Here is a 27,320-nt window from a genome sequence, read left to right as displayed (position 1 = left end):
ATGATTGATCCAAAGCCATTTCTATCAAGTTTTTTTTTTTTTTTTTGGTAGTTCCAATGTTGTGTCCAACCCTTCGCAACCCCATGGACAACACTCCCCCAGGCCTTCCTGTTCTCCACCATCCCCCGGAGTCCACTTAAGCTCACGCCGACTGCTTCAGTGACCCCATCCAGCCACCTCATTCTCTGCTGTCCCTTTCTTCTTTTGCCGTCTATTGTTCCCAGCATTAGGCCCTTCTCCAGGGAGTCCTCCCTTCTCATTAGGTGGCCAAAGTATTTGAGTTTCATCTTCAGTATCTGGCCTTCTAATGAGCAGTCAGGGTTGATCTCCTCTAGGACTGACTGGTTTGATCGCCTTGCAGTCCAAGGGACTTGCAGGAGTCTTCTCCAGCACAATTCAAAGGTCTCAGTTCTTCAGTGCTCAGCCTTCCTTATGGTCCAAACTTTCACAACCATACAATGCAACTGGGAAAACCATAGCCTTGACTATACGCACTTTTGTTGGCAGAGTGATGTCTCTGCTTTTTAGGATGCTGTCTAGATTTGCCATAGTTTTCCTCCCAAGGAGCAAGCGTCTTTTAATTTCTTGGCTGCAGTCCCCATCTGCAGTGATCTTGGAGCCCAGGAAAATAAAATCTGTCACTACCTCCATTTCTTCCCCATCTATTTGCCAGGAAGTGATAGGACCAGATGCCATGATCTTAGTTTTCTTGATGTTGAGTTTCAAGCCAACTTTTGCGCTCTCCTCTTTCACCTGCATCAAGAGGCTCTTTAGTTCCTCTTCACTTTCTGCCATGAGAGTGGTATCATCTGCATATCTGAGGTTGTTGGTATTTCTCCCAGCAATCTTAATTCCAACTGGTGATTCATCTAGCCCAGCCTTTCATATGATGTGCTCTGCATATAAATAGGCAGGGTGACAGTATGCAGCCTTGCCATACTCCTTTCCCAATTTTGAACCACTCAGTGGTTCCATGTCCAGTTCTCACTGTTGCTTCCTGACCCGCATATAGGTTTCTCAAGAGACAAATACAAAGGTCTGGGACCCCCATCTCTCTAAGAACTTGCCACAATTTGTTGTGATCCACACAGTCAAAGGCTTTAGCAGAATCAATGAAGCAGAAGCAGACGTTTTTCTGGAACTCCCTAGCTTTCTCTATGATCCAGCGTATGTGAGCAATTTGATCTCTAGTTCCTCTGCCTCAAGTAGGATGACTCAACTACTCAAGTAAGCATGACCAGCTTTCACTAGCAGCAACTCTTTGAATCCTCCTGATGGGCCTTTCTGAACATGCGCATGGCCCCTATGTACACTGTTATCCGATGCTCGGCTGTTCGAGCGATGCTGGTGTGACTTGGCTAGTGTACTGACAGAGAGGGATCTGCATGCCTGCTGTGGCACGCATACCATAGGTTCACCACCACTCCCCTGACCCTACCCTGGTGCAGTCCCCTAACCCTAATACAGGGCTAAAATGCCATTGAAAAGAGAGGGATTCTGAAAAAGCCTTCCTTGAGTACCTGTTTCTGCACAGCTCATCATTTCTGCCCATTCTAAACACATTCCAACCATCAAAATCATGCCAGGACACCTCATTTTTCTAACCCTAACTCAGTGGTGGTGGACCTTTTAGAGACTGAGTGCCCAAACTTCAACCCAAAGCCCACTTATTTATCACAAAGTGCCAACACTGCAATCAAACCTGAAAACTGCTCAGCTGCTGGGGCGATGCTGGCGCGACTTGGCTTGCGTGCCGACAGGGAGGGTTCTGTGTGCCCACTGCAGCACTCATGTCATAGGTTCACCACCACTGCTCTAAACCTTCCTGTTCCTTTGCAATTGCTTACTAAGTTTTCATCTTCCCACTGCATTCTCTCAGGTCCTGACTTAATGGTGAGAAGAACTCCTGACTGTGCTGTAGACTCACAATTCTATCAACAGGAACTTCCAATTCTTAAAGCCCCTCTGCTTTAGCAGCTGCAGAGCAGGAGTCATCAATCCCGTAACTGCTTTGAGACAAGTACAGTGTCAAGGGAGAAGATGGAAATGCCAAATTCCTTCTCACAGGGGCTCAACATCTTCTCACTGTGTATCCAGTGTATCCTGATCGGTGAAGTGCCTTAGATTTACCATTAGGGCTGGAAGTGGGGGACATTCAAGAAGAAAGAAGTAGCATGCAATTACTGGGCAACTGTAAGCAGAAAAGGAAGCTACATTTGAATGGTCTCACTTAAGAACAGCTCTCTAAGGTGCCAGAGCACTGTTCAAACAATGAGTACCCTTTTCAATGGCAGGCTCTTTGCAAAAATGCAATCAATCAGGGACATCTCCAATTACATCAAGAGTGCTCCCATTGTAACAGAAATTACCTCAATCTACCTCTCCTATTTACTTACTTCTCTCCCTAGACTGAAGGAAAGTACAAATTGCAATGATTCAATAAAAGCTCATTTACTATTCTCTTGACGTAGTATGCTTCTATTGTATTTTTTACTTGGCTGGTTAGTTAGATGGCCTTTAAAAGAATACTCTGATGGGCCCAGGGTGTAAAAACAAAGATCAGCTTACATTGTCTGTAGATGTTTGCCAACCAAATTAATGCTGATGTGGAAATTATTAAAACATCTGGTGCTTCTCAGAGCCTTATAAATAAATATGATCAGCATGCATTATCACAATTGTATTCCAGTACATCAGAAATGGCATGTGTGTGTGGAGGGGGAAGCAAGGTGAAAACTGGGAGAAAAGAAAGGAACATTTTCGCTCTATGTCATGTATGTTCCTTTGACTATTTATTACATATGACCTTTAGCTCTGCACTACGGAATGCCTCTTTATGTCAGACATGCAAGGGCAACCAAACAAGTACGAAACAAGGTGTCTAATGTCTGTGAACACTGCTGTAGCCTAGGGAAAGGTGATTTTAAAAAGTGTGTCACCCCCACAACCCATGCCATTGCTGGTCCCACTAACCTGAAGTTTCCACCAGATCTGTACACAACCAACCACAAATACCAGTTCTAGCTTGTGCTAACATCAAAGAGCCTGCTCTCCTGAAAAACACCTTGCAGTCAAGATCATCACCCATCTTCTGTGGGACACAGATGACAAGGTAGTGGGAGGCCGGAGGGAGCAGCTGCAAGTTTTGGGAAGGAGTAAATTCTTCCTCTGATCAATGTAGAATACAATGCCATGTGTTCTTCAGTGCTGAGAGCTTCTTAGTCTCTGGTCCTGGCAGGCAATTTAGAGACCATCTGAAGAGAACATCAGGACCCTGCCTCAGGTTTTGGCTGACTGTTTATAACCTGGGCCTGGGCAAACCACTGCCTTCCAGAATGGGAGGGCTGGAACTTCCCACACTCCTGATCACTGGCTAAGCTTGCTGGGGCTGATGGAAATTTACAGCAAAACAGTCAGAAGTTAACTGGTTGGGGAATACTGTATTAGATCATGCAAGCTGCTAATTTATTTTTGTTTGGGATATGTACGCTGTATTTATAGATTTTATTGTAAGCTATCCAGAGAAGAAAGTAATGGATGGCCTAGAAATATCCTAAACAAATAAATATCAACATGGTGCCCTTCTGATATTTTAGAATACAGCTGAGGCTTATGGGAATTATAATCCAAAACATGTGGAGGGCTGAAGTTTGCCTACTTCTTCTCTAGCCCAGGTGCCTTCCAGATGCATTTGACAACAATTTTCATCTTTCTCAGTCATTGGCCTAAGTTGGGGGGAAGTTGTACACTGGTCAGACTCATACCCAGTTAAGTAAATCATTAAGCTGGCTCAGCCCTTCACCTCCACTCAAACAAGAAATCAAAATATGGTCATTTTTTTTAAAGTGGCAAGACAAGCTGCCTCTTTCCCACTTTATGTAGTTCACACTTCTGGATTTTCATGGCATCAAAGCATTTGCACTGACCACTTACCCACACAGTCTCGTGTCACTTTAAAAAGGATGAAACGAGATCACCTTTACAAATCTAGTTAAAACACCAAACATTTAATTGGAAGAGCAGCATGGCTTAGAATATAGTTTCCCATCCTTACTTGGCCATGGGCCAAATGGTATTCCAATATCAGAATGTTTCATTAAGAGGCCACAACAAGGAGCGGCGATTCTAACCCCTTGGAAGAGAAAATCGTGTGGTGCCTGCATAATGAATAGTCACACATCTACCAGTATGCAGTGCGTGCAGGTGTTTTCCAAGTCAAGGTTCTATGGGAACAATCTGTACACAAGAATTTAATTGTAATGAATTATTCTCAAGAGAAGTGCTATGTAGAAGAGTTAATCATTACAGGATTGATTGAGGCACATGGAAGCCTAAATTACAGCTCCCGCTTCCCTTACATATTTATTTAAAACATTTCTATGCCGCCCCCATCGCAACAAAGCCTCAGGGCGGCTCACAAAGGATGAGAATTGTCCACTCATTGCAGATGGTCAAGGACCTACAGAGAACCATGGGGGAGCACTCAACATTTCCAGGGCTCTGTTTGCCCAAATACACAAGAGAAGCTCTGCTAGATCAAATGAAGGATCCATCTAACCCAACATCCAGTCTCTAGTCATGGCTCCCAAGGCTACAGAAAGGCACAAAGCCCTTTCCCCCACTATTTGTTACCACCACCGGCAACAGGTATTCAGAAGAGCCACTGGGACCTGCAACAAGAAACTGATACCTTCCACCCAACAAAACTGCTCCTGTTCAGGGTTCCAGCCAACCATTCCTTCCAACAGCACATTCCAGGTTTTTTTGACCCAGTTTTCTTTTGTATCTAGCATTCAACATTCTGCAGTCACCAGCATTTCATCATTAGGCTGGATATGTTTTATTGGGGGTTTTTTTTTGGGGGGGGGTTGGTTTTTCCCCTTTAGGGTTCTGTTTTTAAAATAATTTTTATTTCCTAAAACCATGGGTTTCCTCTGAGCATCTGCCTCTTATCTTTTTTTTGGCATAAAACAGCCCTCCTGTCAAAGGTTGACAGATGTTCTGCCTCAATATCAAACTGTCTCTCAAGTCCAAGTGGCCATCAGTGCCAATGGTCAACTGGGCTCTCTTTGGTAGTAAACAGTCTCTTGGGAATGAGTGGACCTGTGCCAAAGGCTGACAGGGCCTCTGTCTCAGGATCAAGCAGCTATGGCATCAATGGGAACTCCCAGTATCAAGACCCTTGGCATCAATGGTTGACAGGGCCTCTCTTGGTGCCAAGTGGCCTTGGCCTCACTAGATGATGGGGCCTCTCTCAGTACCAAGTGGTTCTGCCTTGGTAACAAGTGGTCCCATGGGTCTAAGCACTCTTCCGGAACCAACCAGGTCCTCAGGGTTGACAATGGATAGGGGCTCCCTCCCAGGACTGAACCATTTTTCAGGTCTGAGTACTCTTTTGGTATTGACCACGGCCTTGACACTGATGATAGACAGGGGCTCTCATGGCATCCGCACTTCCACTTGGTGGTGGTGGCCATCTTCGTCCCCAAGCATGCGCACTTTCCTGGCCATGAGGTTAGGCATCAGGAATCTGTGGCTACCAGAATCCTGGCCCTCAGTCAATTGGCCCCATGTTTGCAGGCCTGCTTTGTGAAGGCCTGCAATGCAGGTACGATTCAATAATGTGTCCCTCACCCAAACAGAAATGCAGAGGGAGTGTCTGTCCATGGGGGAGAATGTCCTCACATGACACTTTCTAAAGGATGTCTTTAATGCCATCATGGCAGATGGTGAAGGCAAAGAGTAGAGAATAGAAGGATGCAAAAGATCCTGGTAGAAGGATGCAAAAGACCAGAGAGAAAGCAGGTAGGAAAGGTGTTCTGTTTTGGTTTGGTTTGGTTTGTTTTTGGCAAGTGAAGAGTGAAAATGAAGTTCATGGAGAGATAGTGGCTGATTAGGGTGCCAAGGAGTAGAAAGTAGTAGAGAGAAAAGGGTTCTGCTCCTACCTGGCTCATTATGTCCAGAGGGTGAGACTGGGGGGCAGCTGGCCTACGCCATGGTGGTTACATTAGGGGGTTCCACAGGGCTCTATACTGCCCTCCATGCTCTTTAACATTTACATGAAACCAGTGGGAGAGGTCATCAGGAAGACTGGGCTGAGGTATCAGCAGTATACTGATGAAACTCAACTCTTCCTCTTGTTTACATCAGATTCAGCAAGGCACATGTTGAACCACTGTCTGAGTTTGATAATGGATTGGATGAAGGCCAATACACTCAAACTCAATCCAGGCAAGACAGAAGTACATTTGATTAATGCTCCGTCCTGACTTGGATGGGGTCGCACTTCCCCTAAAGGAGAGGGTCTGCAGCTTGGGAATGTTCCTGCACCCAAAGCTCTCATTGGAGTCTCAGGTGGACTCAGCGGCCAGGAGTGGAGAATACAACTACTGTGGAGAATACAACGACATCCTTATCTGGACGGACAGAGCCTGACCATGGTTATTGCTGCAGTGGTAACATCCCAACTAGATTACTACAATGTGCTCTACATAGGGCTCCCTTTCAAGATGGTCCGGTGAAGTTAACTGGTCCAAAATTGGGTGGCACAGTTAGTAGCAGGTGTCAGCCCACGTGCCCACATAACACCAAATTCTGTACAAATTACATTGGTTGCCAGTTGAAGCCTGGCATAATTTAAAGTGCTTGTTTTAATATACAAAGCCCTTAACAGCTTGGGACCTGGTTATTTGAAGGACCACCTTTTCCAATGTATTCCTACCCACCCATTGGAATCTGGGAATGAGGAACTTCTAAGAGAGCCAACCCTAAAAGAGGTAAACAGGATAGCATTTAGAGGAAGGGCCTTCTCGGTGACTGCCCCTCACACCTTTGGAATGGGCTTTCTAAAATGGTCTGTCTGGTGCTGTCTCTACTTTTGGTGCCAGGCAAAAACCATCCTCTTTTGCAGATTTTATGAAACCTCAACTTAAAACCTGATTATAAGTGCTCAATCCACTCTAAGAGATTTCTTCCCCTCTTCCTCTTCTACTTGTACTGTTTGCTGTATATTGTTAGCCACTTATAGTGTCCTGTCAGGCTACTGAATAGCATATATATTTGAAAATAAATAAAAATAAATGGAGAAAACATACTTATTGAGGAGAGAAACACTTCCCAACCCAGGCATGGAGGCAGTTGAAAAGAATCTGAGGGAACAGGCAGGAGCTCCTTCCGTGGGTGAACAGGGAAAGGAGGGGTTCATGCCCAAACTAACACTTAGTTAGAGAAACTGCTCAACAAGAGGCTCCGTGCAGGTGCAGAGCCTTTATGTTTGAAGTACAGAGACCACAAAGAAGAACTTAAGGATAGAGTATGTGCCCAGCATTCTTCTCCATGTTGGGCCCTCCTGCTGGGCTTCTAAAACCAATATTGAGAGGAGAGGAATTGTGCTACTGCAGTATTGTTTACCTGGCTGGGCTATCTTAGCTCTCAGTCACTGGCTAGAGAAATTAAAGAGGTACAAAAGGCAAAATCCTAAGGCTACCACCTCTTCTTTGTTGAAAAGTCTGGTGTGATTTACAGCAGAGCTGCCTTACACAGAGAAAGCATGGAAGAAAGCATTGGTATTAGTGAAAACAAATGCAGGTTGGAGCTACTTTAGAAGACATTCAGAGCAGCTTACTTTTTATACACATCTTCAAAGAGGGCTATCTAATTCACCAAAGCACTCCCTAAAGCAGGTGCAAGCAAGGGCATGGGATACTGTGTCTTGTGTTCCTCAAAGAGAGAGGAAAAGTTGCCTGTTGTAGAGGCAAAGAGGAAGGGAAGAGAATAAAAGAACAGAATCAAAGTACAGAAGGGCAAGAGGGATGACCCAGACAAACGGCTGTAGAGATAATGCATTCTCTATTGACCCCTAGTGCCTGGAAGCATGCTGAGCAGTTCCTGTTACCTAGCACCCTTCACCTGCTTGTTCAACTGCCTTTCACTCTGACACAGACCAGGGTGGTGATGTGGAGGAGCAGCAGCAGGTGCCATGCTGTGCCAACTTGTGCACTGACCCCATCTCTTAAACAAGGGATATTAGTGATACAAGAGAAGGATCAGGAGAAAGAGCAGCTGGTGACGACAGCAGTGAGAAAACAGACTCAGGGAGCAGTCCCACTGAGGATTATTTGTCCAAAGGGCCTCAGAGAATTGGAGCCAGCACTGGGAATGGGTCAGCACAGAAATATAATAAATAAATCCAGTCATGGAATGTCCATTCTAGGGACTCCCTTCTGTGTAGGCTTTTAACCAGCAGAACAAGGTGGTTCTGTCCTAGATGGCTTTGGAATAGCCCTGATTAGTTTTCTCTTTGCATGAAAAATGTCTACTTGATCAGTATGTTGACAATGATTCGTGCTTGCCTTTATGCAGCATGTGGTTTTCAATATTTTTAGTTTGTCTTGTTTTAAGTGTGTCTTTAATTGAAAGTCATATTCTGCATATTGCTGATGATGAGGCAGAGATTACTGCCTCATTAATTGATGATGATGTTAAGGTGGGAGCACAATTTCATCTTATAAATATTTATTTGTCCACAAGCACACAAAAAGAAGACATCTCTCAATACAGAAAGAGGTTAAACCTGATCATAAAGCCACTGCTATTCTGATAACATATTATTCAGAGAAGTTCAAAAAAAGAAGGCACAGAGGGCAGAGTTTCCTGCTGCTACATGTTGCTAAAGGTTAGTTAATTGGAAGAAAAGGCAAGTCAGGACTGGAAAATTAATCAAAGATCCATCTGTTTGAGGAAGGAGGTGTTGCAAATGTTGGAGTCCTATTACATCTGATTTCAAATTTTGTCTGTTTGTCAATACAGAAAATGACACAACAAAGCTGTGCTTCACTTTGTCCTTCACAAAGTTGCAAGGTCAGAAAGACTATATACTCCATTAAGTTGATGGAAAAAAGCAAGAATCTTATTTTATGAGATAATACTCAACTACTGAAAAGATTGAGTCACCTGCCCTTTATGACCCAGAACATGTTGGGCCTTACTATATTGATTTTAGCTGAGATCTCGGCTCTCTGCTTTCTTCTTACTTAAATTTGCTCTATCGTTTCAAGGAGTAATCTAAGCCAGCAGCATTTACCACATATAATCAAAATGAATTCCACTACCTGTTATACGAAGTAGTATTTCTTTTTCCCAGTCCTACTAATTCAATGTCCCCAAACAACTGAGTTTCTGAGTTCTAAGCAAATCTGTTCAACTTCATTTCTAATGAAAGACATCCTTTAGCATAGGCTGGAAGTGACTTTAATGGGTTATTCGATCCTCCTGCATTACAGTCCACCTAAATTAGAGTCCACCTACATCAACTGCTTATCTTATCTATCTACTTTTGAACTGCAAAGTTATTCTTAATGTTCTCCAGAAAACATTTTTAAAGGGACTTCACGCTACTGTCATGTCTCTTGCTTGGCACTCAGAATCAGGTTGTCATGTTTTATTTGCCAGAATTAAAGCTGGCCTGTCTGGCTGACATTATTTTCGATTCATAGCAGCTGCATCTGAAATTAGGTGAGCAAAATCTGGCTTGGCTATTGCTTCTACTGGGAACTGGCATAAGCCTGCTGCAGGCAGATGAACTGCATTAGTTTTGAAAAAGCAAGGTATGTAAACTGAGAGCTCGCAGGTATCATTCAAAAAGCCTACTATTATACAAATGTAAGGGTGCCTAAGTTTCTATAGGATTTGCCTGTGGAAAAAAACCTAGTGGCTCATGCATGTGAAGTCATTAATTTATTTTTCACACATGTACCTCCCAATTTATAGGCCTATTTTTAAAAGTTTACACATTCTTTTTGTAAAAATAATGAAAGAGGAACTGAATGACGTGTGGCATGTTATCTGGGCAGCCCATCTATAACCGCGGGGCAAGACTGATGTCTGAACCAGTGTTCAGTGAAGAAGTGTATACTGCTTACATGCAAACTGGAAGGTCAAGAGGAAGCCATAGTCCTACCATGAGTGAAGAATCCACTCATGGATTCTTCAGAATGATCCACTTCGGCCATTTTGTGCCCTAAGATAGTAAGTCAAGCCACCAAACTATCCACAGAAGAAAAAAATCCCCTTTCTAGCTTAACATCTGGATTCAGGTACACTGCAGACAACCAGGATAGACTAACAGCAATATTAGAAGTGTGTACAAAGGCATGCACTGAAGAAAAGTGACTAAGGTCACATAACAGTGGAGAGCTCTCACCTCAAATCTCTCTTGCTCCATTCGGTGCTGGTCATCCAACTGCTGTTCTAAATATGTAAGGTTACGAAATTTCTCTATATAACAGCTATATTGTTTCTGCAATTCCTCCTCAATCTTCTCATATTCATCCATAAAGGCTGGACTAGTAGGGAACAGAAAAAAAGTCTGAAAAATATTGTATTTGCAACTGTATGATAAGCAGGAGAGCTGTATTATTGTCTATCTTTGCTTAGCCCCTAATTCCATTCTGGGCTGTCACAAGAGCCCTCAGAATGTGGGAAACACTTCGGGATCACTGCCACCAGCTCAGTTTTTTGAACCAGGCATATGAGGATGCCTGTATATAAAAAATGCCTCCCCCCACCCCCACCATACATACATGGCTATCTAAACTTCTAGGAAAAGTGTGAAATGGCCCAAGTCAGAGTACTAGAATTTTTTAAAAGCATATTCATTTAATTATTTGATTTATAGCCCACATGCATGAAACCTACACACTGATACTTCGTTCGTTACAGAAGCAGCATGTCAGTCCTTACCGAACACTCTGCAGAGTCTGTAGCCGTTTGTGGTTCCGTTCCAGCTCTGACTTCCGTTTTTCGATCTTAGCCTCCAAAGTGGCTTCATCTGAGGCCAAATTGTTCAGCATGTCTTTCGTCTTCTGGACTTGCTCCTACAAGAATGCCAGTGCAAGTAAATTATGACACTTTCAGTTCGCAGTCCTGTTCTGGTCTGATGTTTTGGATTTTTAAAAATCTTATCATCCAAGTAGGGGTATTCCATCAGCTAACATGTCATGACATATTGGACTACGTATTCACATGAAGTTTGAGCAAACTCTTGGGCAGCTGGTTTGCCACCATGTGTACGGAGCGCTCGGTCTGATCCAGCAGGGCTTTCTTTGTGCTCTTGACCCAGACACTGGAGGTCTAAATAACACCAAATAGGGAAAACTCTCATTTAACGACATGCTAAGCTGTGTGTTGTTAGTGCAGCACTTATAGTGTGGAATACATTCACTTAAGTTTGGCGTGTGCGCACACACACACGCGTGCATATACACACATATTCTGGGGCCTTTAGAGGCTCCAGATTTCATTCCTGTATAGCGGCACTTTTGTATGAGGAACCAGCCTTCCCCAGCCTGGTGTCCATGTTGACTGAGGATGAAGGGACTTGTAGCCCAGCACATCTGAACAGTATGCTTTGGCATCCTTGGGGTCTATTCGATTCTCACATCAAATAGCAAAATGCTTTTACCAAGTGTTGGAAAGTCAAAGCAGCAAGAGCTCCCCAGAGGAAACCTAAGAAAGATGGTACCAAAACTCAGCTCAAGAAAGCGGCATGGGTAAATACAAAGCGGAAAGAATTACAAGCCTCTGTCAAAATTTAAAACTGCTCGGAGTATAGCTTTCTTTGGAAGTGCCACTTTAGAGAAAATGCAGCCCCCTTGAGCCCTTTTATATCTCCCTGCAAACCCTAGTGGAAGTGATGAAAGGAAATGAAGAAAACTGTGTGGGGAATAATAAACAAAAACTTGCTGCACAGTCTAAATGCACTACGGAACTTAAAAACTTCGCTCTTTCAAAGCTGTTAATTAGCGAAGGAGAATTTTGACATCAAAGCATTAACTGGATTTGCTCTAACTGATCACTATATTAAATGAACTGGAACTAACTAGTTTAAGTAATTTGCAATAGGGATATATTACTCACGAAACAATGTGCTAAGTGCTGCTATTGTTTCTCGGAGCTGCTGCTTGAAATTTCAACCGAGGTGACTCTATATTTGGGGGCTGAATATTTTTTATCTTGAGGGCCAGCAAGAAATTAAACCTTTGTTGCAATATATTGCAATTTACAGTAATTACTTGGAGCTTCCTCTTTCCAGAAACACAGATATTCAACTGGATAGTTTGGGTAAGCTATTTTCTCTCAGTCCCAGATGAATATTTAAAAACTTGGGACAAGAACAACTAGTTTACTTTTGGGGGCTTCTAAAAAGGTTACAGAAGGCCAAACCACAGAGCAGAGTCATTCCTGATACATTTTTAAAGGAAAAATGGATTGGAAGTGAAAATGAGATGGCCCAAAGAAAGGATAGAAGGATAGACAAAATCTCCTCTGTAGGATAGAAGGACTGCATCCCCAGCCCCAGTCCCTGTTTTTCTGGTCCAAAGGATTCCCACAAGCTGAGTGTTCTTTTAAGACGTAAGAAAAAATAAAAGAGAAAGAACCATAGAAAAGGAAACCATCGGGGTTTTGTTACCTGCATTTGCTATATTAAGTCCTACAATGATGTAAGTGAAGAGGTTTGAAAACTAAATATTGAATAATATTATTATTATATTACTTAGTTTTATTTATTTATTTAATAAAATTGGTATGCCAACCATTACTTGCATCTCTGGATGGCTTACAACATAAATCAGAATAAAATAGATAAATTGACTATTCCACGCTGGCTGTAATTAATAAAATACAAACAATAAAATCCAATTACATATTAAAATATTGATTAAATAAAAAGGTCTTAACCGGGTGCCGAAAAACATATAGTGATGGCGCCAGGCGGACCTCTCTGGGAAGCGCATTCCATAGTTGGGACACACATTATTGCATGTATATCCTGCCCTTTTTTGCTTGCAAAGAAACTTACACAGTGCTTCTCCTCTCTATTTTCTCCTCACAACAAACCTATGAGGTAGGTTAGACTGAAAGTGACTGGCCCAAGTCACCAAGAGAGGTTTATTGCTAAGTGGGGAGTAGAACTCAAGATTCTCGAGTTCCAGTGCAACATTCTAACTGCTGCGCCATGTCTGCATAATACTGAATAAGATATCCAATTACATAGAAAGGCACTGCATATAAAAAAAATCACCTTCCTTACCAAAATGTCTTTGATGGCAACTCTCATCACCTTTTCAATCTCATTTATCTCCAGAGGTCTGCCAATTGCTTCTGTTCTCATTTCCTGAATGACAAAACCAAAAACAAACACACAAACACAAAAACAGAAACAGAAGAAATAGTTAAAAGATAGAACCGCTAATTAATTAATATTCAATGTATGGCAACAATTATTAGTGGCTCTGATTAAGGGACCTGAATAACAAATGGAATGCAATGTAATATTTATCCACTGTAGCTTAAGGAATCATAGAATAGTAGAATTGGAAGGGGCCAAAAAGGCCATGGTGTCCAACCCCCTTCTGTTGCAGGTCACCAATTTATACCATCCCACTCAGATGACTGTCCAGTTTTGCCTTGAATGTCTCTAACATGGGAGAGCCGCCGGCCTCTCTAGGCAGCTGGTTCCCCTGTTGTATTGCTCTGACAGTGAGGAAACTTTTCCTGATATCTAGCCTGAATATGGGTTGTCACAACTTGAGCTGGTTCTTCCATGACTTACACACTGGTATCAGCAAGAAGAGATCTTGGTCTTTGTACTCTGTTCTTTGTGACAGTCTTTGATGAGTTACAGTGATATGATGTTTCCTCTCAGCCTTCTCTTCTCAAGGCTGAACATGCAGTTTTCTCAGGATCACTGCCACCACCAAGAAATGAAAAGACAGGAAAAGCACCCCCCTCCCCAACACACACACTCCCAGGATTCCATTCTAATGTGTTCCATGGTCTCACAGAGAGCCAAGGATACTTAGAAGGCATTACTCACATATGAAAACTAAAAGTGCCACCTTCAAGGGGGGAGATGCCCAGTAGAGAGAAGCAAGGATCACCTCCACATTTACAAACAGTAAGATTTATTCCTTATAAGATTATGAAATGTTTCCTTGCCAAATGCCTTCAAGCAATGTCAGAGCAGTGTGAAGAACACTTCGGGATAGGAACAAGTTTCAGGCAAACCGATATTATTTTGCAACTGACATTTCTAGAAGCTAGAAAAAAATATTATTTAAACATATATATTGCACAACGATATACATGATTCAATTTTTTAAACATTTTCAGCCACGCCAAACTCCAGAGAACTGGTGTGGCAGAATAGCTAAAATGAAAAGGACCACACATGGAGGATGAGACTCCAAATTCTGCGTCTCAAATTCAGACCCTGGTATCTTCAGGTAGAGCTGGGGAAGAGGCCTGCCTGAAACTTGGAAGACTAGCTGCCAGCCATTTAGAGAATATTGGGCCCAGCAGACCAATAGTCTGACTCATTGGCCATTGCACTGTATTGGGAGTGGGAACTCCTAGCTCACCCATGGCTAACACTGGCTTGGGATAGTCATCATCTCTCAGCTTCACCAATCACAGCATTGTTAGGAACACAGAATAAGCACCACATATGCCACTGCTGAGTTCTTTTGAGGAACAGCAGGAAGGAATGCAAGAAACCCACATATTTTGCAGAGAATGAGTAGCTCACAACCACACTCCCTCATTGCATGTTTGAGCCAAAAACTGAAATTAATCTGTAAAGCCCATGTATGAGCTTTATATCAGAATGCCCTAAAACACAGTTACAACATCTCAGGAACATGGATAACAGAAGAGACACAGACACCCAAAAGTAAGTTACACTGAACTAACTGAGCAATCAAGGATTATACATACCAGAACAGAAAGTTTGTTTTAAAAACTGTTGCTTTAACTAATGGCTCAGAACATTTCAAGAGGCGTTAACAGTCCTTCTCAACACAAAGGCTGGTTGGGCTTTCTCTTCAAATACTATATTATAGTTCTCATATCACTTTATCAAGTGACTGCCAAGTTTGTATCTAACAGCCATGCCTGAGCACCACGGCTGAAGTCAGAAGCATTCCTCGTGCTGTGCAGTTAACTCTTCAACACGGTAATCTTATCTGAATGCTTCTGGAAGATGCAGTGGTAATAAAAATCTATCCCTGGGAATTAGAGCACCATGTGTGCAGCCTGATTCATATAAAATACTTTTGCCCTCCTAAACATTTCTTGTTCCTCCAGAGATAACCTATAATTCGCTTGCCTTCCATATTTGATGAGTGAAGGAACTTAGAAGAGACAAAATTCCCTAGCAAGATAAGGATTTTTTCCCTATAATTCAAAGTGCTGGTCCCAGCGAGAACCATGGCTACAGTTCAAAATGCTAATGCTGATTTAGAAGACTTTAGCTGAAAACACTTCCTTCTGTATCAACCAGTCCCAGGAACTGAGATCATCAACAGAGCTCCTGTTCTTCAGGACGTTAGTTGGGTTCTCCCTGTAGTGGCATCCTGAAGGAGAGATCATCATTCTCATACGTATCTGTCTGGCAGCTGCTTTACCATTTATAACATGCTAGAGATGGTAAAATAAAGGAGCTGATTATATGCACATGCTCTGAATTGTGTAAAGTTAAATTATACTGGACTTTGATTACAACAGGCTATATAATACACCAATGGTCAAATTAATGGTACTGCTATTGAAAAGATAGCATATGCAAGCCTGATTTGGACAGGAATAATAACTATTTCTATTATATCATACTGGAAAAAGATATTGTCCTCCCATTTTCTGACTGGTGGCTTTTTAAAGATTCAGGATGTTGTTACTAAGTTGAAACTGAGTTATTAAGTAAAGACAAGAACATATATTAAGAAATTGATTTTGGCACATTCTGGAATTATTTCCACCACATTTTATTACACAGGTTTGAATCTATGCATTAGAAAAGCAATATTATTGTTTATTATTTGCTTTGTTATCTTTACTGTTATAAATAAATAATAAAATGAAAAGTATGTCAGGGTGTGATTCCATTGCTGCCAGAAGTTAGAATCCTAGCTCCAACCTCACAGCTGGGACTCCCTCTGCCACTGCAGCCTGCACGGCTGTTTAACTGCTTGCTGGAGCTCTGAGGATGCAAGAATGACATCCAAAATGGTGTTTTGGAAGTGGCTGGGGAGGAGTGAGACTCTGCAGGGGTGTCAAGCATCTGGTTGCACCCTAACATGTCCTCTTTACAAGCAGGCAGATAAGACTGACTCAGCTGAACTAGGCTATCTCAGTTTTTTCAGGGAAGGAGAAGCGCAGAGGCAACTTTGTTCTTCTGTGTGCCTTCTGGGCTTCATAAAATACCCATGATTCTCCATATTTGGAGGTTTACAGGCAGCCAGACTGGATTGTGCGGTGGCTCTGTCAAGAACTACCATATAATTGTGCTCATTTCACATGCTAGCAAGGTTATACTCAAAATCCTACAAGACCGGCTTCAGCAGTATGTGAACCAAGAACTACCAGAAGTACAAGATGGGTTACAAAGAGGCAGATGAACGAGAGATCAAATTGCCAACATTCGCTGGATTATGGGAAAGCTACTTCTACTACTTCTGCCACAACACTGCTACCTTCTATACGTGACGTAACTGCTTGTTTCTAACTGACTGTACTGCGTTTCAGAGATGATAGTTTTTGTTCACCATTTTATTTACATTGTTTTAATATTGTTATTAAGCCACTTTAGCGGCTGCTAGTATAAATAACAATAGAAACAAGAAAGTGGTCATTTTTTTTCTAGAGAATGTTCATAGTTCTGTAGAGAAACACGGTGGTATATAAACAGACAGAGTATGTCCTAAGTGGCAGGCAATGGAATGTTTCATTTTAAAACAACAAGGCTGAGATAACAGCCTCTGAATTTTAATGACCCTAACCAGCCCACAAGTGAGCAGCATGCCCTTTTAAAACAAAGAATCTCCTATGCCGCCTCGGCATATCAAGGAGCAGCGGTGATGGGAACATTTGTCTTGGTCTGAAATGCAAACAGCGGGAAGATTAGGGGTGGGTGGCGGTGCGATAACAGCGACTAGACAAATGATGCACAATGGCTAAAGAAGCGACTTGAATGCTGTCACTACCGTGGAAATATGATTGTAAGTCAGGGTAAGAGTATGAGGGATAGACAAGGAGGGAAGGAGCAACTGACCACGAAGAGAAAAGGCATCAGAATGACATCACTCCGCTAGCGGAAAGGCTGGGCTGAAGACAGGCTAAGGCAGGTTGCTTACCTGTAACTGTCACTCTTCAAGTGGTCATCTGTGAATTCACACGGGCTTCTGTGCCTGTGTGAGATCTAGATCAGGAAAACTTCCATAGCTTAGCATGATGGAGTGGGTGGGGGGCCCTCCCCTTCCAGTTCCTGGGTATATAAAGAAGCGGTTCCCACCCAATCCTTCAGTTGCCTTGGAGAATGTCATGAGTCCCTGGCAGCCAAAGATGGAGGAGGGAGAGAGGTGTTGATCCTGCCCCAAGGCTGGCATCCCAGGGGGATGGAGGACACAGCTGGCGAGAGCTAGCGGGATGGAGGGCAGGTTGTGTGCATGCACAGATGTCCACTCAAAGAATGACGGTTACAGGTAAGCAACCTTACTTTCTTCTTCATGGTCTCTGTGCATCACACATCTGGAGCATGTTTCCATGGATAGCCCAGAAAATAATGTCCCGAATAAGGGGATGGACCCCAATACAGATTTCTCTGATACATCTGTGGCATTGGTTTGAAACTTCATATGGAGTGATGGAGCAGGAGGAGGAAGACTGCATGGACGGGGCATTGGAAGACCCAGGCCCATGTCTCTCTCATGGTGAGGAGTGATTGGGCTGGAGCAGTCGGAGTGGTTGGGGAGTATCCTGGTGAGTCTTGCATTTCTCCTTCTGATAAGGATGTTGGTCCCATTGGCTCGGGGTGGATGCTCTGACTGAGCTGGAGCAGCTGAAGGGTACCCAGTTGGAGAAGCTTGAGCCGGCACGGCTGAGGTGGCTGGGGCCACTGACAGAACAGGCAAACTGCGAGGCTCGGTATGGACTGGAGCATGGTGCCTAGGTCTTTCCATGGGCTTGGGTTTGCCTCTTCCTTTTTGCCTTTTTTACCTCCTCCATCTTGAGGTGCTTCCATTTCTCCTTGTGCTTCTCAGGCACATCAGTAGAGCCCGATTTTTTCAAAGCTGAGAAAGTCAGTTTCAGCATGTCCAGTGTCCTGGTGGATGGCCATTTTTTATCGGCTTCTTTGGAAGTAGAAATGCAGTTAGTCTCATTACTGGCAATGACCCTCATAGCAACAAGAGCCCTTCCCATTTTCAGGCAACCAGCTCTATTTTTACGAGCTTGTTTGGTAAAAAAAAAGGGGGGGGAGTTACTTCTAGGAAAATTGATATAGAATCATGCTGTAAGAGCCTCAAGCTGCAATTCTAAACATATTTATTTCAGAGCAAGTCACATCAAAGTAGATGGAGCTTACTTTTGAGAAACCCGCAGAGGAATGGGCTTGTAAGACAAGGCATGCTCCCTGAGAGTAAACTCAGCTGAACTCAGTAGCTCTTAAATGGGAATAGAAATGCACAGGACTGGGACGTCAGTCTTATAATGCACCACATTTTTTCTTTAATGCAAACATAAACCCTTAAGCACTACCAGTTTCTGGAGGAAGCATAAAAAGTGATTTGCAAGGACACACGTGGAGAGTAGGTAGGAGCAGGGAACAATTTAAAATGCATCTGATGGCTATTAGTATTAATTAATGGAGAATTAGCACTTTGTCAAAGAGGCCTGATGTTGTTTACTGTTTACCAAGACCCAGGAGCTTAACAGTCATGATATTGCGCAGCTGCTATTCATTAAAATTAGGGAAGCACAGTATAAAATTAACACCAGTAAGCTAAGGCAGAAAAAAATTTAAACAATGAACACACCAATCAATAGAGATGGAGTTAACCAGTGCTGTAATTGCAACCAACACTGAATCATGCTGCAAGGGAACAAAGAATACGATAGTTAAGAAGTCCTTATGTGCTCAGGAAAGTTGAAGGCATCCTGTGTGAAGCACATTGGCCTACAGATGTTTTCCAAAGTCCACAGCAACCATTTCTTTATCCTTCTGTTCCAGGTTGATACTTCTTTGGTCATTTAGGAATGTTTGATGCCAGATCATTTTTGGTCTTCCTCCGACTATCTAGTGGTATCCAGTTAATCACGATCTTAGCCAGACGTTGTTTATTCATGCGAAGCACATGTCCAGCAAAACACATTCGTTGTTCTGTTATCAATTCAGAGAGTCTTTCGGTACCACATCTTTGTAGTACTTCCTCATTCATAATATGATCCCAATATGTGATATGTAATAACTTTCTATGGCAGTGTTGCTGAAATACATTGATCTGGGTAATTTTTGTTGTAAACTTCCAAGTCTCACTGGCATAGGTGGCAATCGGTACAACAATGGCATTAAATAATCTGCACTTACTTGCTATATCTATAGCAGATGTGCTCCAGACCAAGCACATTTCTTGGAAAACAGCAGTTGCTTTGCCATCCGGCATTTCACATCTGCTTCTGCCCCACCATCTGCATCCACAATACTGCCAAAGTAGATAAATTGCTTCACATATTTTAAAACTTGGCCTCCTGTTGTGCTGTCTTAGACACTGCCAATCTGCATCAGTTTGGCCCTCACTAATTGTTAAGCCTCTTTACATGCCTCTGTTTCAAGTGCCCATGTCATGTCTCTCGGTTGTGCTATAGTGTTTGCAAGTAGAGCAATGTCATCAGCAAAATCCAGGTTGGTCAAATTGCCTTGTTCTTTCCATGGGATGCTGAAGTCTGGGTTCTTCATTGCTTTTTTCATGATATAATCCATGATCATCAAAAATTAAAAGGGGGGATAATATGCAGCCCTGTCCGACACCAGTATCCATCATGAAGAAATTAGTGGTGCCATTTTCAGTTTTCTCACAGCATCTAGTATTATTTTAAAGTTTTAAAAAATTAACGTATTTCCTAGGAATACCATATGTTCACAGTATATTCCATAATAATTCCCTGTTAATAAAGTCAAATGCTTTCTTAAAATCAATAAAATTGACAATAGTTTTTGATAATCAATGCTTTGTTCAGAAATATTTTGCAGGGAAAAAATCAGTTAACTACATGAACAGTCTTGTCTAAATCCAGTTTGTTCATTATGTAAGTATTAATCAATTGATTTTTATCCACCCTGACTAGAACTGATTGGGGGGGAGGGGTCCACAGGAAGCAATTTAGCTGATGGGCCAACCATCACCTCAAGCTCATCTCTTTACTTTCCCCCGCATTAACAAACAGCGAAAAGTAAAGCACAGCACTGAAGCAAGCACACTCTGGTCCTCAGAGTCCTTAATATTTACAAGACCTCCCTTGACACAATCCACCAATGGCTAGAATGGTGTGATCACTGCCATCAATTGCCACATTAGTGCTGACAGAAAATGTCACAATCCTGCAGAGAGCAAGAGAAGTTCAGCTTGAACATCTGAGGTTGGGCTGGAGCTTAGCCTTAATTAATCACCCAAGTGGGGTATGGGACCAAAAAGCACAAACACAGGCCATTGGGAAGGACGTGGCTTGGTACGTTTGTGGAGATTTTTACACAACTGGATTCTGAAAGGATTTTGTACCCTCCTTTCCCTTTCAGATGTAGTGTGACCCTAATTAAGCAGAGTCAAGAGCCTTTCCTCCAGAGAAAGGCCACAGTGCAGTCCACTAGCCAGGTGTTTTCGCCACACAACTAGCCTCTCCCCACTTGGTGGTAATACATCATCCAGTGAAAAATACATTCTCTCCACAAAACAGACCTTATGCCTCCACAGGGCATCACAATCCTTGCTGGAATGTGGAATCCTAAAAGAGGCATCTAATTAAAAAAAATTGTTGCAATGGGTGCTGGTGAGCTACAGTAATTTTCTCCCCTTGGAACATCATCCTCAGTTTTTATCACTGAGTAAGAATGGTTGCCCAGTGTTGCTTCTACCAAGTCTGCTAAATCTCTGAAAGCTGTTGATAAGCTTCCCATACAAAAGAAGGGTTGGGTGGAATTCAAAAATACTTTTCCAGGCTTATCATCAATAGGGAAACTTTGTGCTAGCCAGCGGCCTTAGAAAGTATAAGTGTTAAATTGCCACAATGCTGAATCTCTAGATTCAGAGTTCTGCACATGTCGGAGCTACCCAGCTCCTTTCTGCACCGATTCAGACATCAATACATGCAATGAGGAGGACTGCAAAGGACAGGCTGACACATAAAACAGCAGGGGTGCTCCCTATGTACACAGTTATTAGCTAAACTGCCCTGATGTCCTAGAGGGGCTGGCCAGGCAGAATAGCCTCTGGCTGCCAACGGCTAAGCTGCACAGCCTGTTCCACACTCCTCACTCAGAAAAGAACAGTTCACCCACTGGCACCTAGAAGCCCTTCCTTCTGCCAGGATAAGAAAGGTCTTGGGAAGAAGGTGACAACTGGACAAGGTAAAAGCAGTCAAGGGACAGCATGAATGGGAAGACCTGGAAAAAGTAAGAAAAATCAACGAAGTGGGGATACGTAGGAATCCAAGAGGGTAAAGAAAATGGAGAAAGGAAATCAAGCAGAGCATGAAATGTGCATGGCTAGGGACTGGAGAGCTTTCACAGAATTTCAGAATCTAAAAATATCAAAAATCAGAAACAGTCACAGCGGATAAAAGCAGGAGATTTCTATCAGAATGTCAACAGATTTTTTTTTCAGGGCCAGCAAATTCTCTTTGCCAACTTACCCTCAGCTCCACTTCTTTGCCCAGTAAGTCATACAGAGAAGCTCCTTTTGAAGTGATTTCTGAAGCAAGCTGCCTGGCTGCCTTCAAATCTGCAATCTAGACAAAAGACAGAAGAGTAGCATTACCATCCTCTAAAAATGGTGTAGGTGGGAGTAAGAGAAGAGATTTTTAGTGAAAGCAAGATATCTGGCCAGGATTGCAGTTGGAAGGGCTTATCCCAAAACCACCATAATCTCTGCACTGGTTTCAGTGGATGTGAATAATGTGTAAGAGGACTACAAACTATGTTAGTCATACTTAAAATGCATGCTTGAGCCAATAACTTTTCTTATGAAGGAAAAGCTGCCATGTGGGGCCCCAGTTCAGAAGGCACACATGATCGGGATCAGCAGTTCACACCAGTTTCCCATCAAACAAATCCCCTGGCTGCTATGTGCTAATAAACATCAGAAGGAGCAAACAGAAATTGGAGGAGGGATATTTTTGCCTGGAACCTGGCAAGGGCACTGATCCAAATAAGGAATACATTCCGGTTTGCAATCCAAAACAAATGCTTTCCCTTCAAAATAAAAGTATACAGCTTCAGCACACTTAAAAAATCCCAGATATAGCTGTAAAACCCAAAACTAGGTTGGCCCTAAAATTGTATAAACTCCCAGCCTATTAAAAAAAATCAAATTCTACCTGTAAGTGGAATTTTTGCTCTTGCAAAAGAGAACTTCTGCTTAAATAGGAGGGGCACACTTGAACTAAATCAGCTGCAGCTTCCATTCAGAACAGTCATTTATTCAAGATAACCAACATGAGAAAGCAGCTTATTTTCACACCAAAGTTGGCAAGGGTGAGAGAAAAATAAATTTCATTATATTGCTTTGGGACTGTCTTGAAATTTGCAACTTTCCTGGTATCCAATAGTAACTACCAGTCATTCCTCAGAGAGAAGACAACCTGTTCTCAGGTCAGTTTTTGCATAGAAACTACTCTTGTCTCTTTGGATTTCTGGCCATTTATGGCAAAGGGATGATGGAAAGCCAAATATCCAGTCTGAGATGATGAAACACATCATTTCATGTTTTCACATGAGGCTTCTCATCAAAGGAAGAGCCTGTTGGGAAGTGGTATTTGCATTAATCTTCCAGCTGTGGACGAGCCAAACAAATCTACCATTTCAGATCTGGCTCAGCACAACCAAAATACAAAGCTTCAAGTCTGACTGAACTGATAGCAGCACACTGGGAGGAAACAAAGCAGAAGAGCTAACAGAACAGAGGGTGGGAATAATTAGCTATAAGGCTGTCTGGTTCCACTTGGGGATCCATAATTATTGATACTTCAACAACTAATTTTACTAGATACCATGTACAGACTCTTTGATAGGCCAGGAAGGGATGCCAGTGACAACAGGTAGCAGCAAGACAGGTAAGTATAAAAATGGCAATAGGTCAAAGTTTCAACATCTCTTCAGTAATAAATTAGATGACTTTTTTCTAAAAGCCTGGGAGGAGAAAGACTAACATACTTTGTTGAGGACCAAGCTAGTCTCACTGTACATTTCAACCACAGTACTCAAAAGAAACTCACACAAGACCAGCACTAGGAGTTAGTGGAAGGAGTAAAATGCATTGTTATTTAAATGTACACAATGCTTTATCAAATGACATTTGATGTGGAAGACGCCACTCAGTACAGTGACAGATACATTAAAAACTAATATATTTTAATAATAGCAAAGTGTTAAAACCAACAGAAAGGCTGACAAGTGATGCTGCACAACACTGGACAGTAAGTTATATAGCAGCTGCCACTGAATTAGTCTTAGAGTCAACATTCAAAGCATATTAATCCCTGATTACTTCAACCAGGAATGCTATCCCGGAAAAGGTTGGGTGGTATACCAACAGCAGGGCCAGTCTGTCTTTGAGCCAAGTGTTTGCTCTGAGAGTAAGAGATTTCCTGGTGAGGAAGATGAACTTTTTATGGACTGCAGCAAACCCACTGCCACTCCTGTTCCTGGTCTTATAGGTCTTATAGTATCATAGAACAGCAGAACTGAAAGGGGCCAGAGGTCCATCATGTCCAAAACCCTCCTCAGTGCAGGACTCCTGAGTTAAACCATTGCCACAGCAAAATAAAAAATAAAATTACAAAATTGGTTTCTGTAACTTTAAATAATAAGCAGTATGAGGGGTGTGGGAATTCCAAGGTTCACAGTTCAATGAACCTCCCCATGATACCCTTGCAAGGCATTGTAACTCTGCCTACTAGTTATATACAAGTTGTGAAGGTGATGTGCCCCTCTGAGCTCACTGGTGAAAGAACAAGATGCAAATGTACTTAAAAAAACAATCATATAAGAGGAAAAGCATGGGGTTCCTTACTTTTGCGACAAGGTCAAACTTGAATTTGCCCATGTCTTCTTCGCCCACAGTGGCGGTCTCCATTCTTTTGGTCTTCATGGTATTGTAAAGCACAGAGGTGATCTTCAGCAGCTCCTTCACTGCATAGCCATCTGCTTGGTACAGCTTCTTGGTGTTGAGTTTTATGTGCGCCTTGGTTGCCTTTTGAAAAGACAACATAAATACTTTGCTATTTTACTATATTCCTATCTCAAAAGCATGGAGCTCAAGGCAGTAGACTGAAGATTCCTAAGCAGTTTTCCATGCAGACACCAACCAGATCCAGAACTGCTGTAACCTCCAGAAAGCTGCCATAATGCAGGCCTTCAGACTGTACCCTGGGGCTGCTAGGCACTGGAGAGACAAATCACAAAAGTCTTTTCCAAGAAACCAATTAGTGAGAATTTCCACATCGAAACTCGGGTGCCCTCAGCCATGCTATATTGCTCTGAGGTCTAACATAGTAATACAGGCAGGCAAAAGCCCAAGCCATTCTCTGCCCAAGCCAGAATGAACATGACCCTCATGCAGCAAACACCCTCCACATCAGCTGAGTCCCTAATTAGAGAAAAGAGGAATACAGCACAGCAAATTTTACTCTTCCTATTCACCAAAGGTGAAATTTGCAGCTATTCAGACGTTCACTTAATTGGTACTTAGCACTGCCCACACCACTGACTTACCTTTCTTGCAGGGGTTGGTGGCTCTCCCCATGAATTGGCATAATGAGATCACCCACCTCTTCCCTTTCTCAACAGTCCCTGAGGACAAGCAATTTAATGCTCATCTATTGCACTGCTCATTTCTCTCTCTGGTTATGTATTGTAGGCCAATCTGACACTTCTACATGTATCAAAACCTCCAGTGCATAGACTGGAAATTAAAGGAGAGATAATGAGAAGGACAGCAAGTTCAACAGGTAGAACCAACAGATGAACAGAAGACACTTCTAGCACCTGGGCAGAGATGGAACAAGAGTGTGATTTCTATGGACTCAAACAAAGGAGCCAAAGGAGCTCCTATACAAAAGGCCCCTCTCCTTAACAAAAATAGTTGTCAGGTTTTAGGATATTTACCCCTTCCTTGAGATCCACCAAAGGAAGAATGCGACCTTGGGGTAAAGGACAAGAACAACACAGGCTAAACCTGCCTAGCTTGATGAAAGCTTTTGCTATTAGCACTGCTTCCATGTTCACTTTGCTCCACTCCTGAGCCAGGGCTGACCCTATCATTTGGCAGAGATGCCTTACGCAGATGCTAGGAGGGAGCAGTGGCCCCAAGGCCATCTCCCCTTGAGCAACCTCTGCCAGCAGCAATGCTTCTTGTTGCTGCCACGGGCCGGCTGGCTGTTTTACATAGATGTCTTCTACTGTGTTGTAGGAAAAATGTGAAAGAAGCCAAGCCAGCAGGCAGGTAACCTAAGCCACACATTTCAACAGGGATGATGCACACTTCCATCTTGTTCTGCTCACATGATATACACAAGTGCTTCACTACAGTGCCTTGTTTGAGCGGGCAACCAGCACATGCCCAGCAGGTGCTGGGTGGATAAATAAACAAGCATGACTCAATTTCTATACCAAATGGTGTTAGACTACAAGTCTCAAGTAACGGATGAGGACTACTGGCTAAGACTACATGAAAGTCTTCCAGAGAGAACAGAAAACCGCTTGGATTCATTAACTTATAGGGGTGAACCATGCAAACCAATGCCCCATCCTTGCAGCAATTATAGGCAGTTTTAGGTCCAACTTGATCAGAAGCATAGTGTCTAGATCATGAGAATAGTTCTGCTCTGTTCACCACTGGTCAGGTTGCAGCTAGAATCCTGTGTCCAGTTCTGGCCATGTTGTAAGGCCATCAACACACTGGAGTGTGTACAAGGAAGGAGGACAAATGGTGAGGGGTATGGAAACAAGTCATATGAGGAACTGCAGAAATATGTATAAAGTGGAAAACAAAAGTTTAACAGGAAGCACATGGCTGTGTTCAGATGTCCAAAGAGCTGTCACAAAGGAGATGGAACAGACATATTCTCTGTTGCTCTCAGCTGCATTGCTAGATCAATTTTTAATTATAAAATCTAAAGCAGTCCTTGGTACAAATTAATAATATTTGATTACTCTGGATCTAGCTATTTAGGCAATATTCCCAATTATAAGCTCAAAGGGTCCTCCACTGCTTTGCATTTTCAAACCATGCAAATAGCCTTTTTGGAGGGTCATTATTCTCACACTTCCATAGAACATTGTATATGTACTTGTGGTTCTACTGTAGTAAGGAATCTTTAGTTTTTATTTTTATTTAAAACATTTCTATGCCGCCCCATTTGCAAAGAGCCTCGGGGCGGCTTACAAAACAAACAACAATACACACAATTAACCTTAAAAATCCGGAGACATCTCGGCACAATATACAAACCCAATAAATAGTCAACAGCTAACAATTAAAATAATTTTAAATAAAAACGTCTTGGCCTGGCGCCGAAAAACAAATAACGACAGCGCCAGGCAGACCTCTCTGGGGAGCGCGTTCCATAGGTGGGGCGCCACCGCAGAAAAGGCCCTCCTCCGGGTACTCACCCTCCTAATATCTTTCATGGAGGGTTCCCGGAGAAGGGCCTCTGCCGCCGATCTTAAGGGGCAGGAGGGCAAGTATGGACACAGGCGCTCCTTTAGATAACCAGGTCCCAAGCCATTGAGGGCTTTATAGGTGATAACCAACACCTTGAATTGGGCCTGGACTTCAGTGGGGAGCCAGTGGAGCTGATGGAGGACTGGGGTTATATGAGAACAATGCCCAGCCCCTGTCAGCAACCTGGCTGCTCTGTTTTGCACCAACTGAAGTATCTGGACCGTCTTCAAGGGCAGCCCCACGGACAGTGCATTACAGAAATCTAATCGAGAAGTTACCAATGCATGTGTCACTGTCACCAGGCAATCGTTCTCCAGGTAGGGACGCAGCTGATGGATCAGCCGAAGCTGAAGGAAAGTGCTCCTCGCCACCGCCGTCACCTGAGCTTCTAACGACAGCTCTGGGTCGAGGAGCACTCCCAAGCTGCGAACCCTGTCCCTAAGAGGGAGTGCAACCCCATTCAGGACAAGGTCCAGGTCCCCCACCCCGAAGCCAGACCCACCTACCAACAGGACCTCTGTCTTGTCTGGACTGAGCTTCAGTTTATTGGCC

At 42.9% G+C, this 27,320-nt stretch overlaps 1 protein-coding gene across 2 annotated transcripts in view; it reads right to left on the bottom strand.

Annotated features, from left to right (window-relative positions):
- CLUAP1 (clusterin associated protein 1) overlaps nt 1–27,320 on the bottom strand; it is a 59,202-nt gene that overhangs the window by 24,973 nt on the left and 6,909 nt on the right. For both annotated transcript variants that reach the window (XM_044433714.1, XM_044433715.1), the window contains exons 4-8: nt 24,117–24,296; nt 21,739–21,834; nt 13,091–13,174; nt 10,741–10,874; nt 10,202–10,343 (exon numbers count right to left, since the gene is read on the bottom strand). In XM_044433714.1, coding sequence (XP_044289649.1) covers nt 10,202–10,343; nt 10,741–10,874; nt 13,091–13,174; nt 21,739–21,834; nt 24,117–24,296 — 636 coding nt within the window. The remainder of the gene's footprint in view (nt 1–10,201; nt 10,344–10,740; nt 10,875–13,090; nt 13,175–21,738; nt 21,835–24,116; nt 24,297–27,320) is intronic.

The sequence above is a fragment of the Varanus komodoensis genome, unplaced genomic scaffold, assembly GCF_004798865.1.
Source record: "Varanus komodoensis strain SLA01 unplaced genomic scaffold, ASM479886v1 scaffold26, whole genome shotgun sequence".
Lineage (NCBI taxonomy): Eukaryota > Metazoa > Chordata > Lepidosauria > Squamata > Varanidae > Varanus > Varanus komodoensis.
The sequence above is the reverse complement of the archived record's forward strand: the minus strand, read 5'-3'. Positions and strand labels throughout refer to the sequence as shown.